Source organism: Leishmania panamensis (genome assembly GCF_000755165.1).
Source record: "Leishmania panamensis strain MHOM/PA/94/PSC-1 chromosome 12 sequence".
Classification (NCBI taxonomy): Eukaryota; Euglenozoa; class Kinetoplastea; order Trypanosomatida; family Trypanosomatidae; genus Leishmania; species Leishmania panamensis.
In genome coordinates, this window is record NC_025857.1 from 195,338 (window position 1) to 213,537 (window position 18,200).

General features: G+C 53.7%; 1 protein-coding gene across 1 annotated transcript; it reads right to left on the reverse strand.

The window, feature by feature from the left end:
• Positions 1-8,858: 8,858 nt before the first annotated feature.
• LPMP_120480 (hypothetical protein) lies at positions 8,859-11,180 on the reverse strand (the record flags this gene model as incomplete). The annotated part of the gene is made up of 1 exon (XM_010698727.1): positions 8,859-11,180. One exon carries the CDS (start codon positions 11,178-11,180, stop codon positions 8,859-8,861), a length of 2,322 nt encoding a protein of 773 aa, XP_010697029.1.
• Positions 11,181-18,200: the final 7,020 nt, after the last annotated feature.

An 18,200-nucleotide genomic window follows, 5' to 3' on the forward strand; every position in this document is an offset into this window, starting at 1 on the left:
GGTGAAAGAGGCAGAGGACCAACACGGCATGCAGACGAAGGGAAAGAAAAATAAAATAGAACGAGTACTCCGATGTGGGTGTACATGTGTGCGTAGAAGAGGAGGGGGAGAGGAGGGGAGGGGGGCAGTGAGTGAGAGAGAGGAGGACGAGGGCCACCAAAGACAGACAGAAAGAAGCGTGAAAGTGGACGAAAGAGACAACAACAAAGAAGGGAACAAATAATGGGAAGCAGCGCCAGCGAGCCGGCGACGCAGGGAAGAGGGGCGAGAGGGAGGGAGGGAAAAAAAAAAACAAAGTGCGCACCACACGCAGCTACTCGACAGCACGCAGAGAGCAGAGGGGAAAGAAAGAGGGAGGGGGGATGGCCTATTGAATTGAGCACACACACACACACACTCACAGCAAACCTGCTACACCAACAGGCACCGAACAGCAGAGGACGATTGAGCACACGTGCCAGGTGACCAAGGACGATGCCTCAAACGAAAAGTGAGCGAAGACGGCACATGGCTTGGCTCCTGCTGAGCACGACAATGGCCCAATCCGATTCACCCACACTTTGACCTCTTGGAAACGGGGGGGAGGGCGGGGCGCACTCGCGGACACAGACGACCAAATCAAGGAAAGCAGAATAATCCAACGATCTGCACACCTGTACATGTGCCCAGATCACTAGACCCACTCTTCGCCTCGTTTTTTTTTCGGTGAATATGAGGATACAATAGGCCGCAGTCTTTCTCTCTCTCTCTCTCTCTCTCTCTCTCCGAGCAAGTATGCATGTTAGCAAGAGCGAGTGAGTGGGAGTGCGAGTACGAGGGTACGTATACTTTGTGCTGGCGTCAGCTGGCGGGCACAGAATCAGGCCCCTGGAGAACAGGAAGAAGGCAGAGAAGGTGCGGCGGTAAAGTATCACGCGATAGCAGGGTGATGTTACACCAGCTTGAAAGAATAAAAGGGGAGCGAAGTATGGGTGTGGGTGTGCGCGCGCGCGAGAGAGAGAGAGCGTCAGCGGAGAATGTGAAGAAGGCGAGACAGACAGGCAGAGGAAGCTGCAAGTGCTTCAAGAAGCACCGAGATAGGGAGGGGGAGGGGGAGAGCGCGCGCGCGAAACCAACACGAAACGAGAATGTGAATGGGCATGTGAGATTCCCTGTAAACTGGTGAAATAGCAGCTTGCAGCACAAGAGCAAGAGGAGAGGGAGGAGGAAGGAGAAGAGAAGCTGCCTCTTGTCGGAGGGGCTGATGTGCGAACCCTCTATGTGCACGCTTGCTCTCTCCTTTATGCTTTGCACTGCTCGTCTGTCTCTCCATTTTTTTTGTCCCTTCTGCCCACGAGCGCCCGCTTTTCCTTTGTGTCAATGCGGTTGGCTTCGTCTTCATCAGCTGCCGTTTGGGCATACGCCTGTTCAGCGACTATGGCGGCAGCGGGCCACAAATTACGTCGGCCTCTTCTTCTCCCTTTTTTTCGTCCTTGCGCGCCAACTCGCCTTGCGGTGCTCCGTCGAACACTCCGTTCGCGGTGAGAAGCGCCAGCGTGCATGAGTGTAGGTGTGTGTGTGTATGTGGGGGAGGGGGAGGAGGGGGGTATGTGTTGCTCATAGAAACGAGGAGAAGAATTGAAGAGGATCATCACCATGGGTACACAGAAATTAGAGAAGGGAACAGATGAGAGGAGGGATGATACACACGTTTGCCGTTGCTCCCGCGTCTTTGCTTATCTTTCGCCCTTGCGCTGTATGCATGCAAAGAAGCTACAGCGCACCTCCATAACCTCTCCTTATTTAGGAGAAGATTGGGGACAGAGCGAGAGCGAACAGGATAGTCGCGCATGCACGCCTGTAGTGGGTTGAATGTTTCGTTGCATTTTTTTTTTTGCTCGCTGCCGTTAGTTCTCCAGGAAGAAGATGCGTCACAGCCGCTTCTCATTCACAAATCTACCATGAAATGAACTTCACGGAGACACCTTTGCTTCTTTGTTGTGTTCGCTTCTCTTCGTGTCGCTCATGTAACTGATTTGCTCTGCATGTATGTGTTCGACGGTGCTTTCCGGTGAGGTGGCTTCGCTCTCACGTCCGCTCTCCCTTCCCTTCTCCCTCCTCCCCCACACAGTGACAACAAGAGAAGGATGTGGCTGCCTCACAACGCACACGCTAACACGCATATGCTAGAAGGGGGGAGGGCGGGAGCATGTTTGTCCGAAGGAAGCGCTAAACAGGGAGGCGAAGAGGAGACGAAAAGTGGAGAGCAGAGAGAGATGGAGACGACCCTTGCAGCGATACATGTGCACTCACCTGCTAAAACGTATGCTCGAGAGCACTCGATACGTGTGCACACGCTCCCAGCATCTGAGAGAAAAACAGTAAAGGGAAAATAAAAGAGCGCAATTCAGTCCAGTAATGCGTCGCTCTCCCTCGCGCGCGCTCTCTCCTCAGCTTGTCCGTGCATGGGCGCGCCTCCCCTCTCCGCCTACAAAACGAGCGTCTCGGAAAACAAAGCGCCAAAAGAGAGAAAGAGGAGGAGGGAAGAGAAGAGAGCGTCGCGTCAAGACCGCACAGGCAAAGCGCATGCGCACAATAGAGGAAGGGGAGGGAGGGGGTGTGCAAGGAGACCACAATGGTGAACACAGAGCAAACGCGGCGAAATGAGGGTAGTGGGGCAAGAGGGAAGAGAGAAAGAGAAAGAGAGACGAGCACACGCACAAAGGTGTGAGGGAGGAAAGAGGGAGGGAAGGGGGAGGGGGGGGGCACAATGAAATCGGCAAAGGCACTAAGAGCGAGAAAAACAAGCAAGCAAGCCGGCAACCGGAGAGGGAAAGAGGTAAGGAGAGTACGCACTCATAGGTATACTGATGATCAACCGAAATTCAAAAATAGAGGGTGACACAAGTGAAAAATGAAGGAAGAGGGGCACGCACACACACACACACACATACGCATACGTTCCTGGAGTGATTTCAATGGTGGATAGCACATGCACAACCAGGTCATCTTCTTGTCAGCCTGTGCGGGTGTGCATGTGCAAGCCTGGGTATACCTAAGGGGTCGTGCAAGGGCACCAACCAGAAGAGGGAAGAGCGAGACTGAGGTGAGAAAGGGGGTAGAAGGGGGGAGTGCAGAACGTCTCCGTCCACTTCTTTTCGGGCAGCCACCGACGGAAACGAAAAGGAAAGTGGAGAAGCAACTCGGAAGAGCGAAGACGAAAGAAGTGCGCTTAAAGTGGTGGAAGCCAAGAGGGCTGGAGCGTGGCTCGCCCTTTGTGTTCCCTCACGGCTTTCTCTCCTCCTCTTCCAAGAGAGTCGCAGCGCTGAGGCGCAGTTCAAAGAGGGGGAAGTTGCGGTGATGCCTGTACTGGGGGAAGGGGAGGGGGGGTGCGGGGCATTATATCGCCTGCAACTTCCAGATTATAGAGCCCACAGTGGCCCACGCGCACACACGACACCGCTGCACGCCGTCCGTTAGGCTAGGCTAAGATGGAGACGGCAAGCCGGCATGCCACCACGCATCCTTTAAAAAGTGAGAAAAGTGGAAGAGACGAAAAGGAGGTGAAAAACGAATCAGGTGACTTTGGGAAGAATGACGACAGAGAGAGAGAGAGAGAGGCAGGGGGGGAGACGGTCTCACTACGTTGCCCCCTCCGTCTGTCTTCGTGCGGTCTCCCTCTGCAGAAACCGAATACGCACCTCCACACACCTGCTGACGGACGAGGAGAAGGGAGGAGGCGAGAAACCTCTGAAAAGAACACACACACACAAGAGAGAGAAAGTGAGCGCGCAAACGACACGATCGCTGTGTGGGGGGTGCCTGCGTCTCCTTGGGCTCACATTTTTGCGTCGATGGTGGTTTGCGGATTGCTTTGGGGGGAGTGGCGTATATATAGCGGGTGTGCTCGAGGTTCGTCGCAGCAGCGCCCACACACGTCCATGTACTTTGGCCAGCGCTTCATTCAAAGGGCGAAAGGAAAGGGGGAAAGAAGAGAGAGAGAGAGACGAGGCAGGAGTGGTGAAAGAGTGGCTTTTTATGCGAGCGCGCATGGGTGCGTGTGCGTGTCTAATTAGCCCCCGCCCCTCCCCCGCCTCCTCCTCTCTCCTTTTCGACTCCGTGAGGTTGTCTTGAAGGGACGTCCAGTAATCCCTCGTAGGCACGTGAGTGCGAGAAAGAAAATAAAATGGAGAGAGAATCAGCTGTGCTGGCGATTGAAGGGACGGAGTTTGGTGAATGGGTCACGATGGGGGTGGGCTAGGGTAGGGTAGCGTGTGACACCATCAAGTGCAAAACAAGCTCGGTGTAGACGAAGCAAAAAGGCTAAATATGGGAAAAAAAAAAGAAGGGAGCGAGAGGCAATGGCTAATATATATATATATATATGTGTGTGTGTGGGTGTGTGTATGCCCGTGTGGGCATGCGAGGAGGAATGGTCAAACGATGGGGCAGGGCAGAGCGAACAAACAAGGGCACGAGTCGGGCTACCCACAGCCTCCACAAAGTGCAGCCGCAAGTACACGCGCACAAATATGCATGCGTCGAGGCGCACGCCCTCACAAGGCACCCATGCTTTTCCTTTCCAAGCCCTTTCAGCCCCTCCTCACCTTTGCTTTCACCGGTAATTCTCCCTCCACCCCCACCCTCTTCCGCTTCTCTGTTGTTTTCGTTTTTTTTCTATTGTGCCTCGTGAAGGCGCTTGTGTATGCGCCCTCCCGTACTTTTCCGTTCGACCCTTTCCTTGCCTGTTTAACCACTTGCAGGTGCTTGAGGTAACGGTGCCGGAGCACTGCCTCGAACAAGAGGCGATGGGTAGAGGGCAAAGAGGGGGGAGGGTATGATGAGACAGATGTGCACTGGCCAAAAAAAAAAAACAGAAAAAGAAAAGGGGGGAGAGCGAGCTCTGTGAGTGTGTGTCTCTGCATGAGGGTGTATATGAGCGCATGGACTTCACCTCGCTCCCCTCACCCTCCTCTTTTCCTTTTTTTCGTGGTCTCCTTTCATACGAATCGGATTTGCTAGAAAGAGAAAGAGAGAGGGGGGAGGGGCTTGGATGAAACGGCGCTCAAAGATATGCGGTGCGTGGAGGGAATTCCCTCCACGCACCGCAGAAGAGTTACACTCCTGTTGCGTTATTCGGAGGGTAGGAGAAGGAGGAGGAGGCGTGCTCACAGACACAAGAAAAAGACAAGGGAACAAGGGGATGAGAGAAAGACAAGAATGCGTCCGGAGCTTCGGCAATGGTTTTCTCTCCCTTTTTTTCCCCCGCGGTCATGTGTAGGAGTCTTTGTTGTCAGCACACGTAACATACTTGCGCACGCCATTCGCCTTGTTGTGCATTGCTTCGTCCTCTTCATGCGTGTGTGGGTGTTGTGGTTGTATGTGCGATTACGATGAGAAAGAGAGCGTTGCACAGTGGATAAAAGTACGGTGTAGAGAGGAGAGGAGAGGGGAGGAGAGGAGAGAGGTATAGTCTCTTGACGTACTACGCAGTTCCAACCCTGAAGAGATCAAACACTCACACACACACAAAAGGGAGGTAAATACGAAGAAACAAAGAAACGAAAAGAGAGAGAAAGTTAGGTGCTGCGGGGGGGAGGGTGCGAGGCACACACGAGAGAATGAAGATAGAAACGGCGAAGAAAGAAATGCAGATCAGCACCAACACAGCAGCAACGAGCATGACAGAGAGAAGGAGGGAGAGGGGAGAACACAAACGAAGCTTTAACAACAAGAAGAGAAAAGAAGCGACGGAGGCACGCCAGCACCTCCATCACCACGCAACGGGAAGACAAATAATGTCAGCCCAGAGGGTAAACGCCCAGGGGCGCCAGGCGAAGGAAAGTGAGGGCCAAATAATCGACTCCCTCCCCACGGAACATCCATAAGACAGGCCCAACAACGGACAAAAAAAAAATGCCGACCCACTGGGCTATAGGCCACTCACGTAGTTTCGCACACAAGCGAGGGGGGTGGGTGGATGGGGTGCATACAAGTGAGCAAAGAAAGCACGAACAGGACAGCGATGCGAAAGAGAAAAAGAGAAAGCGCACACACGCTCGGTGCATGGGCAAAACATAGCAGCGAAGGAGGAGGAGGATTCGCAAGATACAAAAAGAGAAAAAAAAAGGACGGAAGAAGACCCTCCAACGCAGAGGTACTTAAAGACCGAAACCGCAGAGGCGAAGGGGGTGCGCGAGGCAGAGACAGACAGACAGACAGAGAGAGGAGGTGGGCATATGGGTACAGGATGCATAGAAATATGCGGAGAGAGAATAGCCGTGCATGTGCACGTACACACCCAAGGGGGGGAGGGGATACATACGAGTCATTCGTTAGATTTCTATGTACTCCGCGTGTATACATGTGTTTCTCCGTAGAGGGGGAGAGCGAGAACGAGCGAAGGAGCGAGTCTCGTACGCATTCCTCCAAGGAGGGAGCGAAAGAAGAGCGAGAAAAAAAAAGAAAGAGAGGAGGAACGGTGCTCATTCGGATGGAAACGCAAAATACGTCGGTACCTCAATCTGAGCAAAGAAAAGGGGGAGAGAAAAAGAAATAAATGAGAAATAACGAAGAATGAAGATCAAGCCAACAAGCCTGGGGAAGTGGGGTGGGTGGGGGAGGTGAACAATGGAACCCACACCCACGTACAGTGTAGTGGTAGGCATGTGCAACATCAAAGTGGATAACGAAAAAGAGCTCAACAAGGGGGAGAAAAGAGAGCGAAAGAAATAACCGGGAACATCCATGTGAAGATGTATGTGGACAACTTAAAGAGGAAAACACTCCCCGCCTCAAGACAGAAATGCAAGAAAAGGCTCCAAAAAAGAAAGAGGCGAGGCAAGGGCTCAGGGAGAGAGGGGGGAGGGGGGGGGGAAGAAAAGAGGGACGGAAAGCGCGCACATGTACAGTCTTGAGACCCACTAAACAGAAAGCGCATATCTGTAGGAATACTCAGCGCGAGAGCAACAGCAAAGCGAAACGGAAAGGGGAACAAACAAACAAACAAAAGAAAAAAAGAGAGAGAGACACGATTGTGCATAGATGCACTTGGGGGTCGGCCTGCATAATAAATCGCCGCAGAGAAACGTACATGAGACCGAACATGGCACAGGCTGTGTCGCCCACGGGCACCAACCACACATGCACACCGTCAGAGGTCCTGTGAGCGGTGGAGCGCATACGGTGAGGAGCAAGCGTACGTTTGAAAAGGTCCTCGAAGACAAGAGCGTAGGAGAAAGCGAAAAAAAAGGGGGGCGCAAGAAGAGAGGCGAAGGCGGCCCTGCAAAAGGAGAAACGAATAAGGCACACACACACACACACCTATAAAGGAACGAAGGGACACGTGAAGAGAGAGAGATGGAAAAGAGTGACCGCAGGGTGCAGGAGGGGAAGTGGCAGCGTAGGTGGAGAGGGGAAGAGGGGAGTGTCACGTCGTGCTTCAAGAAAAAGCAGATCGCGCTACCTTGCGTACGATCACTTGTTCTCCGTTGGCTGTCATAAATGCGTTTACTCATCTGTTGATTTTGTGGGGTGGTATATGAAATACGTCGCGCTGCCTCGCTCTCTCTCTCTCTCTCACGCTCTAACTTGCCCGCTTTCCCTTCATGTTTTCAGATACGTGTCGCAGGGAGAGACGGAAGAGCACATACGCCCTCGGGCAAGAGAGCGAAACAGAGAGGCAGGTACACGAGAAGGGCCATAATACACAGACAGGCTTCCATGACTGCATCGCACGGCAAGCGCAAAGTCGAAGAAAAAAAAGGAGCACGCGCACGCCTTCTCTCTTCGTGAGATGCACCTGACAATATGGGCGGTGTGCGCGAGAAGGATCAAAGGAAGAGGCACAGACACGCACGCACACGATGAAGGAGGCGGAGGAGGAGGAGGAGGACGAGGGGGGGGCTGCAGTCAACGTAGAAACAACACAAACAACAAAACACGAAAACCACTAATAATAATAAACATAACAAGACGTAATCCGCGGCGAAGGGGGAGCAATCAACGCGCGGGCAACGAGCCAGATGGCAGATGTTCCAGGCAGGAATGCAAAGCAAAATGAAAAGGGAGCGTGTGGGGGGGGGAGGGGGGGAAGGGGCCTCTGCAGGAGAAAGAAGCGCAGTGCGAGCTATAGGAAAAAAAAGGACCCTTGCCGAATTCCTCGTCGCTTCTATGAAGGTGACAAAACACCAAAAATAAAGGAGAAAACGATGCTCATGTTTGGGCTGTTGCCTTCCGTAGCGGCAGAGCTGAGCCAACACCCCCATCACGAACGCGATAACACGAGAAGAGGAGCTGCGGGCTATGAGAAATCATCGGTATCATAGACAGAACGAGACAAACAAAGGAAAAACACACAAAAAAAAATAAAAAAAAAAATAAAAGCGAGGACGACAGTGTATTGAGTGCGGGCGCGGATGCGCTTTCGCTCCCAGTGCTCTTCACTCGAAAGAGAGGGAGAGGGAGGGCTAGAGGTTGGGCAGCGCGTGCTCATGAAGCTCTTCTTTTTTTTCCCCCGTGTTGGTTCCCTGTTAATTGGGCAACCTACACTCCGTGTGCCGTCCCTTCAGAATCCTCGCCGATTTTCAAACGCTGTTTGGTGTCAAGGGCGCTACTGCACTGCACTTGCTCGCGCTGTCAATAGTGGGGGGACCCAAGCTGAAAAGGGGGGAGGCATATACATCGAAAATGAAGAAAAGACGGCTGTAGTGCAACGCCATATCCATCACAGCTCCTGTCTTACCCTTCTTTGGCCACCATGGAGCTGCGCCGTTGTGGTTAAGCGCCATTTTCCCTCCCTGGGTCTTCATCGCGCGCGCGGTGGGGCATAATATGTCCATCCATCGGTGTGCGCATCACACAAGGAAGGAGAAAAAAGCTCAACACTCCCCGCTCATCTGCTCCAATGCCCACATCGCAGCGCGGGCAAAGACCTCCTCGTCCTTCTCGGCACGAAGGGCGGCCGACACGGAGGAAAATGGGAAAGCCGAGGTGAGCTGCGGAGACGTCGGGGTAGAGGCACCAGGCGTATCAGAGGCTCCATCAAGATCAAAGGTAGCAAGCGGCCACGCGCCACCATTGTCGCTGCCGTCACACAGACGGCTTTCCGTATCCGCTCTAGCAACGCTGGCATCTACCACCAGTTTTACTGACTCCCACGCCGAAAGACAGCTAGTGCCGCGAACTGACCATACGCCGTCGTCGCCGCGTTGCTCGACAGCGCGCTCGAAGTGGGCATAACACCGCGCGAGACGCCACACATCGCACGACTGCCGCGAGGCCACCCCTTCTGCGACGGTAGTCGGACACGATGGAGCTGAGGCGATGTGTCCGACACCCGCAGACTCAAGAGAAGTGTGACCGGCTAGTGATGCCGGCACCAAGCCCAGAATCGATGACGCATACAACGTGGTCGAGCCTGTTGTTAACGATGGCGGCACTGCACAGAGGTGCTCAGAGGTGGAAACGGAGAATGGGGCGGGGGAGGATAGCGAGACACGATTGTGCTCTGCCCAGCAGCACATCGCCGACACTTTAGTCGACACCGGTACTGGCATGCACGCCAAGAGCGAAGGCGGCGATGTGTAGAGGGCAGGGGCAGTGAATGGGGAAGGGTGACGCTGATGGCTTACAGAGCTCCCGGGCATCGCCGCCTCGCTTGCCAGCACCGTCGACGCCTCCTGGGATGCATGCTGCTCTGCCTGTGCGGAAACGCACGGACACGGCGCCAACGGCACTGGCCTTGGCCAAACGGCCGCCCTCCACAACGCCGTAGAAAGTGAAGCCCCCACGGCGGAGCTGCCGCACAGCCACGCAGTTAACGGGAGCAGGCCCACCGACCATCCTGTGCGCTGTGCGCACCTGTTCGCGGCCGAGACCCGCAGAGCCGGCTCTTCGGCCACAGTATCCCGTCCCCAGTCGGTACTCCCCATCAGGGTCACGGCGCTGTCGTTCACGACGCGCATGTCGTCATCATGCACGCAAAGCACGTCCTGCTCCACGCCATACGACACCTCCTCTATAAAATATGGTGGCACTCCAGTCGGGCGCCGCTCGACATTGGCGGCGGCGTCTCCTGCGGGCGTCGCGGTGTGGGGCGAGGCCGTGCTGGACGAGGGGCGCCGCCTGATCAACGATATAAATGACTTCACCGCAGACCCGACGGTCGACCCACCGGTGTCGGCGCTGTTCTCCGTCGCTTTCGTCGACCTTCCCTGTGCTTCGTGGGCGTAGAGGTTAATGCTCGAGGAGTTGGCGCTAATGGCAGTGTCAGCCCTCTCGGGCAGCAGTGGAGTAGTCTCGCAGTCAGGCGTGTAGTCACCTTGTGGAGTATCGAAGTGGTCACAGCTGGGTGGCGAGTGCGAAAAGCTAAAGGTTTGCAGAGGGGCTAAGAAGTCGCTCACTCCTCGACTTGCCAAACCCGAGCCTGTGGGCGGCGCCCCTGCCTTCCTACTAGTCGATGTCCACGACGTTACCCACGCGGCCAACACGGAGCGTCTCTTTCTGCCAGGGCTTTTCAACTCAGCCTCTCCAGCGGTCGCTGCTGCTGCGATGGTAGAGCTGGTGTTCTCCGTCGCAGTCACCTCGGCTGCCGGCACAACAACCTCGACCCTCGACAAGCACTCTGCGGTGTCCCTGCGTGACGACGACGGCCATGACGATGGCTGCCGACGCCTCTGCTTACTGTCGTCTGCTTCGTCTTTTTCGCTCGCACCGCACATTGATGTGCGGAGGCCACACTCGCGATAGAGCTCACCAGCGGAGAGCGACTCGCGCATCGTCTTTCCATGCGTCGGTAGCACATGCCCCATACGTGGGCTCCAGAGGGCTGCGTCCTTGGCACTTATAGTAGCGCCGTCGCCAGAGAGAGACGTACGTGAGCCGCTCGTCACAGCCGTGTTGTTGGAAACTTGTATGTTTTCATCTATCTCCATTAAGAAAAATGGATCAAGGAGACCGCCCGCACACAGCTGCTGGTGCTGAGGGTGTGGATACGACTGTGATAGCCCGGCCTGTGTTGGACCTCCGCTTGTCTTTGCCGACGGGTGCGGGGACGACATCTTCCTCGTGTCCGCCGTTATTCCTACTGCTCCTGGGATGACGACTGTAGGTGTTGCAGCGGTGTCATCGCATAGGTGGGCGTTCGGGTCCACCGGAGAGGAGGGAATGATGGTGAAAAACGAATTCTTACAGCTGGCCATTGCCTCTTGAACTCTTTTCCTTCGCTCACTGAAAGGGAAGTTGGTGGTGGTGAAGCAGCTCAGCAGAAAAGAGGCCAACAGGCGTGATGGCAGATTCTCGCGGGGGCTCGTCTTGGCCACTGTGCGAGTGAGCGATGGTCTCAGGAGAGAAGGTGGAGGTGGAGGTGGAGGTGGGGGGGGAAGTGATAGAAAAGCGTCAAAAAATAGTCAGCCCACACACTAAACCACACTGACACGTCCTAAACGCACACGCAGAAAAGAGAGAGAGGCACAAATAAGGCAAAATAATGAAAGACAAAAGTGACGGCTCGGGAGAAGCAGCGACAAGATAAAATCGTGTATGCGAAGACGAGACCACAAGAGAACCCACTGAAGGGAATGACAGAAAGAATGGCAACAGGCAAGTCGCGTAGAGCCTGGTTGAGCAACTCGCCCCAGAAGCCAACAGTGGACGGCGGCCAAAGCGAGGATGAAAAAAGTAGTTGGCGTTTTTCTTCGCGTTCCGGTCTCGGTTCTCGTTTTACGAGGCGGGAGAGGTGGCGGCTGTATCACAAGAGGAAAAATGGAAGAGAGAGAAGGAAAAGGAAGCGCGAGTGAAAAGGTGACGCAGATGGCACTTTCGCTGTGTGTGTGGGGGGGGAGGGGGAGGGATGGGGTGCTGCGTCAGCTCCGGTAGGCTTCGGCGTGGGACTTTTTTTTTTGCTGCCGCTTCTTTGGTGTGCGAGAGAAGGGGAACCAACAAACAGGGAGAGAGAGAGCGACAGCGGCACAGGTACAGGCGGAAGGGGACAGCGATGCTTAGAAGCAGAGCAACGAGAAGGGCAGACCAACCAGAAAAGGGGGGGATCGACACCGCAGACGGAAAGACGGAAGGAGGAGGAGTTGGGGAAGGGGGCGTGGGTGTCAGTGTGCCTCGACATAGAGCCCGAATAAAGGCGCAGCGATCAAACAGGTGGGCGGTGCAAGAAGCAGAAATGCGCTGGCGGCTCAAGGGGGGAAGAGGTGAAATGCGTCGCGGCAGGAAGGGGTAGTGGTGTGGAGGAGAAGTTATATCTATGCGTGCTTCACCGGTCTGCACGGAAGCTGCGATCGGAATTCTACGCCAGAATCAGCCATGCACGCACATTCATGCGGTGGATTACAAGCGTCCAAGAGCGATGAAAAGTTTCGTCGACGCGCCGAGAGCAGGTCGAGGAGAGGGAAAATGTATAATACATAAATCGAAAGAAAAGGTGCGAAACAAAAAAAAAGATGGCGTGGGGGAGGCAGCGATAAGGCGCAGGAGAGGGAGAGGGAGAGGGAGAGGGAGAGGGAGAGGGAGAGGGAGAGAGAGACGCGCGCATGGCAGACACGCGTGAGGAGGCAGAGACGGAGGAGACAAAGATGCAGGAACGAGATGAGAGGTGCAGCTAGAGAGACGGCGCAGCAGGGCGCAGGGCTGAAAAACACTGGAGGCTTCTGTCCGTGCAGCTTGCCGTGTGGTTGTCGGCAAACCAGCACACTAGACTGATGATAGAGCAAGAAACACCCAACGTGGGGGGCAGCGGTGGGCAAGAGACACACGAATTCACCTTTCTCTTTGCTGAACACCTTATTGTCATGTACAATGCTGCTCCACAGCTAGTCATACCAAGGTGGAATTACCACTGCATGGCCAGAGCCCTTGGAGGGTCTCTGTATAGATGTTTTCGCTTTTTTGTCGATGCTGAGGAGGAAGACTTACCGGTGGGTGGGGGAGGGTGGCTCGGCAGCACCAAGAGCATAGAAAGTTGGAAAGAACGGCCAGAGGGTCTATTTCATGGATGAAGAAGAGCCAAAACACCGGCCATGCAAGCACATGTGCGCCTACACAGAGAAAAGGGAAAGAACAAAAATGAAAAAGGGGGAGGGGAACGGCACCAGCGTGACCCCCTCGGAAAGCGGGCTAAAGCCATCGGGGTGTGAAAAAGAGAGAATGAAAGGGGGGGTCTACACACACACACACATTACAGTCGCAAGCGCGCGCATTCTTTCTTGATTTCTTTCCTTTTATGTGTGTGTGTGTGCCACCTTCTGTTTGGTTTTCGTCTCGATTCACTGCCTTGCCAGATCTCCCTCCGTCAGCCTTCTACGCGTGTAGTGCATAGCTGTGCGGAGTGAGGGGTGAAGGGTTGCATAGGCGCAGACTTCGAAACTGCGCCACTACAGCCCTTTTACCTTCTGCGAGAGAGTCAGCGCGGTGCGGTGAGGAGAGGGGGGGGAAGGAAGAGAAGTGGCAAACGTGGTTTGTGCTCGAGCGCGTTAGAGCACCGCAGGGGAAGAGAACATGGGTACTCGCGCTGCACATTTGGTAAAATGATAAGAGAAATTCGAAAGTGAGTGAGGCATCGAAGCAAGCAAGTGAGGAGTGAAGGGAAGAGAGAGCCATCAGTACAGATGAAAGAAAAAGTAGGTTGGAAACCTAAATTGAACTGAACAATGAGCGGAGTAGAAGAGAGAGCGAAAAATAGGAGGCCTACAGCCTTGTACGACAAGCGACGCCTCCTCCTCCTCCTCCTCCTCCTCCTCCCCTCCCCCGTCATGCAAACAGCAACAACAAAAAAAAAGAGAGCAAAAGAGGGAGTGGGGCAGATAAGTGGTGGTGAAGACGCTGCCGAGGATTATAGCCGCAACCCACGCGCCCCTCCTCCCCTTCCTTCCGCGCCCTCGCCCCGGCTCAGCCGATGATATACAGCTACACTTGCGCAAGTACCTGAAAGAGAAGGTAAAAAAAAAAATGGAGGGGAGGTGGGGGGTTGGCCAAAATGGCCACAGCAATGTGAGTTTCGTATATGAAGTAAAACTTAAAAAAAAATGATACAATATATATATATATAGGTGGGAGATGAAAGGAGTATAGTTCCGGCTGCTACGCTTGATCGGCTGCTGAAGCAGACAAACAGCGTCAGCAGCCGGTGTTGTAGCAACACAGAGGGAGAGAGAGAGAGATGTGCGCACCTAAGGCGCCACTTCAAGAAGCAAAAATGGTGGAAGCAACAACAAAAAAAACAGGAGGAGGGAGTCGGGCGTTTATACGCGCCTAAACGCACGGAGACAGTCGAAGAGTGGAATGCTCGTGTGGGCTTCGAGTTCTGGCCGCATGAGCCTCTGTTTATGCGTAACCAAACGCGAGAGAAAGAGAGAGAGAGAAACAGAGCAGAGCGATGAGATGGGCAGAGCTCAGTGAACCCCTCCCTCCCCCCTTTCGAGTCAGAGACTGAAAGAAAAAAAAAGGAAAAATGGAGAACCGAAAATAAGAAGAGTACGCGAGCAGTTCTTGCAAACGAGAAGGAAGAGCGATTCCGCCTTAAGGGCCCTCGTGTGCCTTCCACGTTGCTTACGTCAGGTGTGGGCATTTTTATATATCGATGCGTGACTCTCTTCGCGAACTTCGCCCATGAGAATAAGGGGGAGGGGGCACGAGGTGAGGGGAGAGGAGAGAAAGAAGAGGATTAAAACGTAGGCGTAAGCGCCTTCAGACTTGATGGAGCTGCCAGAGAACGGGGGGAGAGGGGGAGGGGCAGACGAAGACAATACAACAAAAAAAAGGGAGAGAAAAGACGAAGAGGCACGAGGAGAAGGCATTGGCAGCGATATAGCGCACAAAATCAAGCCTAAGAAAATTAAGCGAAAAAAAGAGAGGGGGGCCGGTAAATAACTATCGAGAGGCAACTATATACGATGAAGGGGGGAGGGGCGCCCTCGATGCTGCAACACCGCAGAGATTTGATCTTGTGTCGTGTACACTTTTTTTGTGATCAATGACGTTTTTTTTTTGCTTGAGTTCGAGCGTGACGCTGAGCTTCTCGCTCTATCCCCTATACAAATGGGGGTGCCGCATGTACGCCCTTGCGCAATGAATTTCTTCGTTTCTATTGAAAAGCCATCGCTCTCTGGGCGATGGTGGCGAAAGGCGTGTGATGCGGAGCGGTGGCCACACCTCCAGGAGCGCATTCGAGGCGCGTTTGCTTGTCTTCATGTCACAGTTCGTGCTCAGCACATACGAGGTGCCCACTTCTCTAGGCACACTAAACATTTGTCAAACAGCTCCTGATGTCCATGACCACGCACTCGCCCTCTCGACGATTCTTCAGGAAAGGGGAAAAGCAGCAAACACAAAGAAAACACGTAAGCACGGAAGCACCTGGGGGAAGTCGTGGATGCGCACGTAGCACTGACGTCTTGACGTTAGAGGTGAGGGGAGGGGAGGGAGGTTAGGGAGGTGAGGGAGGTGAGTGTAATCTGTAACACACTAGCGGCATGAATGGCAGAGCGCAAAGCAAACGAAAAAGGGGGAAAAAAAACGCGCGCAGCGGGTGAGAGGGAAGGACGAAGAGGAACAAGGAAGAAGAAGAGCAGACCAGTAAAGGGCTGGGGTGGGGAACACTGAATGAAAGATGATGATGCGAGCACGCATACCATTTCTGTTGTGTGTTCTCCCTATTGTGCCAACGTCTTCTGGGGTTCGTGTACAAGAGAGACGGCTGCGCTCATGTTTGCATGCCCTCTCGTAGCTGTCAACGCGGGAGTGAGAGAAAGAGAGGGAGACGGCGGTGAGAACTCTTCGCAAACGGAGGGAGAGAGGCGAAGAGGGAAAGAAGCCGAAGAAGAAGAAAAAAAAAAGAAACGCACCGCATAGGCGGAGATAGACAACGGAGACCGAGAAGTGAAGCTCGGGTGTGGTGGTGGTGGTGGCACAAAGGTGGGTCCCCACACCACACAACAGAGCAGGAGGAAAAGCAAACGGAAGAATAAAAAGGGCAGCCGCAGACCACGAGCAAAACTAACAGACGTAATTGGGAAACGGAGAAAGAGGGAGAGGGAGCAGCAGCAGCAGTAGAAACTCCAAGCAACTACTGCTCTTACGATTAAAGGGCGGAAAAAAAAAAGAGCTGAACAGCAGAAGAGAAAGAGAGAGAGTGACGAGCACGCAAACGTATCCGCTAGGCTTTGTTCAAGGGAAAGAGGGGGGAAAAGCAGCAAAGAGGTGCACAGGCGGACAAAACAATAAAATGCGAAAACGAAAGAAACGCCCCATCCATACTCTTCTTGAGCAGAAGAAATGAAGAAGGATATTACAGAAAAGGGGAAAAAAAAGCAGCGAAGAAAGAACGGATAGGGTAATGGAAGAAGACACGTAGTTGAGTTCCTCGTTGGTTTCTTCTCTGCGTGTGTGTGTGTGTGTGCTGGGTCCTAAATGAAGGCTGACAGGGGGGAAAGGAGAAAAGCAGCGGAATCTGCACTTTGCGGTGCTTCCATCATTCTTTTTTTCGGCTTTGTTCTTCCAGTTTTCTGTTGCTCCCCTGCCAACGGTGGTACATGCACGCGCAGTAACACGTGAGAAAAGAGCGCGCGCGCCGCTGGCATTCCGCAAAAAAAAGCGAAAGGAAAGAGGGAGTGGGGCGGGAGCGAGACAGCGGCAAAGATGATCACAACCTTCCAATAAAATAGAAACAAAAATGCTCGATCGCACAGACACCTCGAAGGCGCTGAAAGAGACACATGATCAGAAGAAGTGCACAAGCGCGCAATCGGGAGAAGAAGAGAACTGACAGAAAAAAGGGGGGAAGAAAGAGAGCAAGAGAGGGAAGGAGAGGGAGCAGGTGTGGGAAAAAAGGGGGAAGAGAAGAGATTGAAAAGACGCTCGAGCAGGCCAGCAAAGTACCAACAAAAAAAAAAAAGAACGTCGAATTCGCGCTGTGGTGTGCGCATGGCCATTAAAGCTGACTTTTTTTTCTCTTCTGTGCAACGTGTGCTCTCATTTGTGAACTCGTGCACGCAGCAATACGCGTTTCGGGTGGTTGTGTGAAGACGCCGACACGCTGTCCCTTCCTTCGTAGTGGCCCGCCTCGTGTGCAGCTTGACCAAAAACAACACGCAAGTTTTTACTCTAGAGAGAGAAGAGAGACGCACATCTCTAGCAGCGCTACTGCGGTGTACTATGCCTACGTGTGCGTCTGCCTTAATTTAAAAATATCGAAGGCGATCTCGTAGGTGCAGCGCGCCATCGCTCAAACGCACGTCCAAGATAAAAAATATATATAAATAAATAATAAAGAAACCCTACAAGAGAGGAAAGACATGCACCCCGCCCCCTTGCCTGAGCTTTTCTGTGCGTGTGGGGGTGTGAGTGTGGGGGGTGCACGATGGCCATTTAAGATAAGCTACCTTGTATAACTACCGCGTTGCTTGATTTTTGGCATGCCCACCCAAACCATAGATGGATCGATATAAAGGAGGGAGGTGGTCGTGCATGTTGTTCCTCGCGCTCATCATGAGGGGAGACATGACTGTGTATATCAGAAAAAGGGGGAAAAAAAGAGAGAAAAGTGTGCCACTAAGGCAAAGAAGAAGAGTTGGCGGCAGAGAAAAACCCCTGCACACCTTTGAAGAGAAAAATCGAACTCCTCCTCGCTTGTTCTCCTCCGTCTGTCTTCATGGCCCCTCGAGCAAACGTGCGAGGCGTTTGAGAACACTGGGAGAAAAAAAGGGGTCTGTTGGCTATAGTGGTAGTGGGCGTCGATGATGGGGGAAGGGGAAAGGAGAAGAAAGCAGCAAAGCGCCACCCCCTCCCCCTACTGTACAGTGGGGGGATGGGGGAAGAGAAAAACGAAGGGATCAGAGCGTGGGGGAGGGACAGGGAGCGCTCAGGTGGGAAGACGCCTTCAGAGCAAAACAACGCAACGGTGTCCACAGCAAAGCCGAAAGCGAGACGAGAGGAAGAAAAGAAGAAAGGCGCCCAGCGTGTTCTCCCCTGTAGAGCGAACGAGTGGGCATACACGTGTGTGCGCGTGTTCCTCGCGGGGAGAGGGGTGGGGGTGGGGGTGGGGGGAACAAGGAGGAGGGGAGAGTGTATAACCAAAAGGAAAAAAAACCTACCACCACCACCCATTGCCGAAGAGCATACGCAGAAACAAACTAGGAAAGAAAGAGAAACGCACACCGGCACACAGCCGGGTGCCCAAGCGTGAGGGGGGAAGAGAAAAGAGGGGGAGGAGGGCA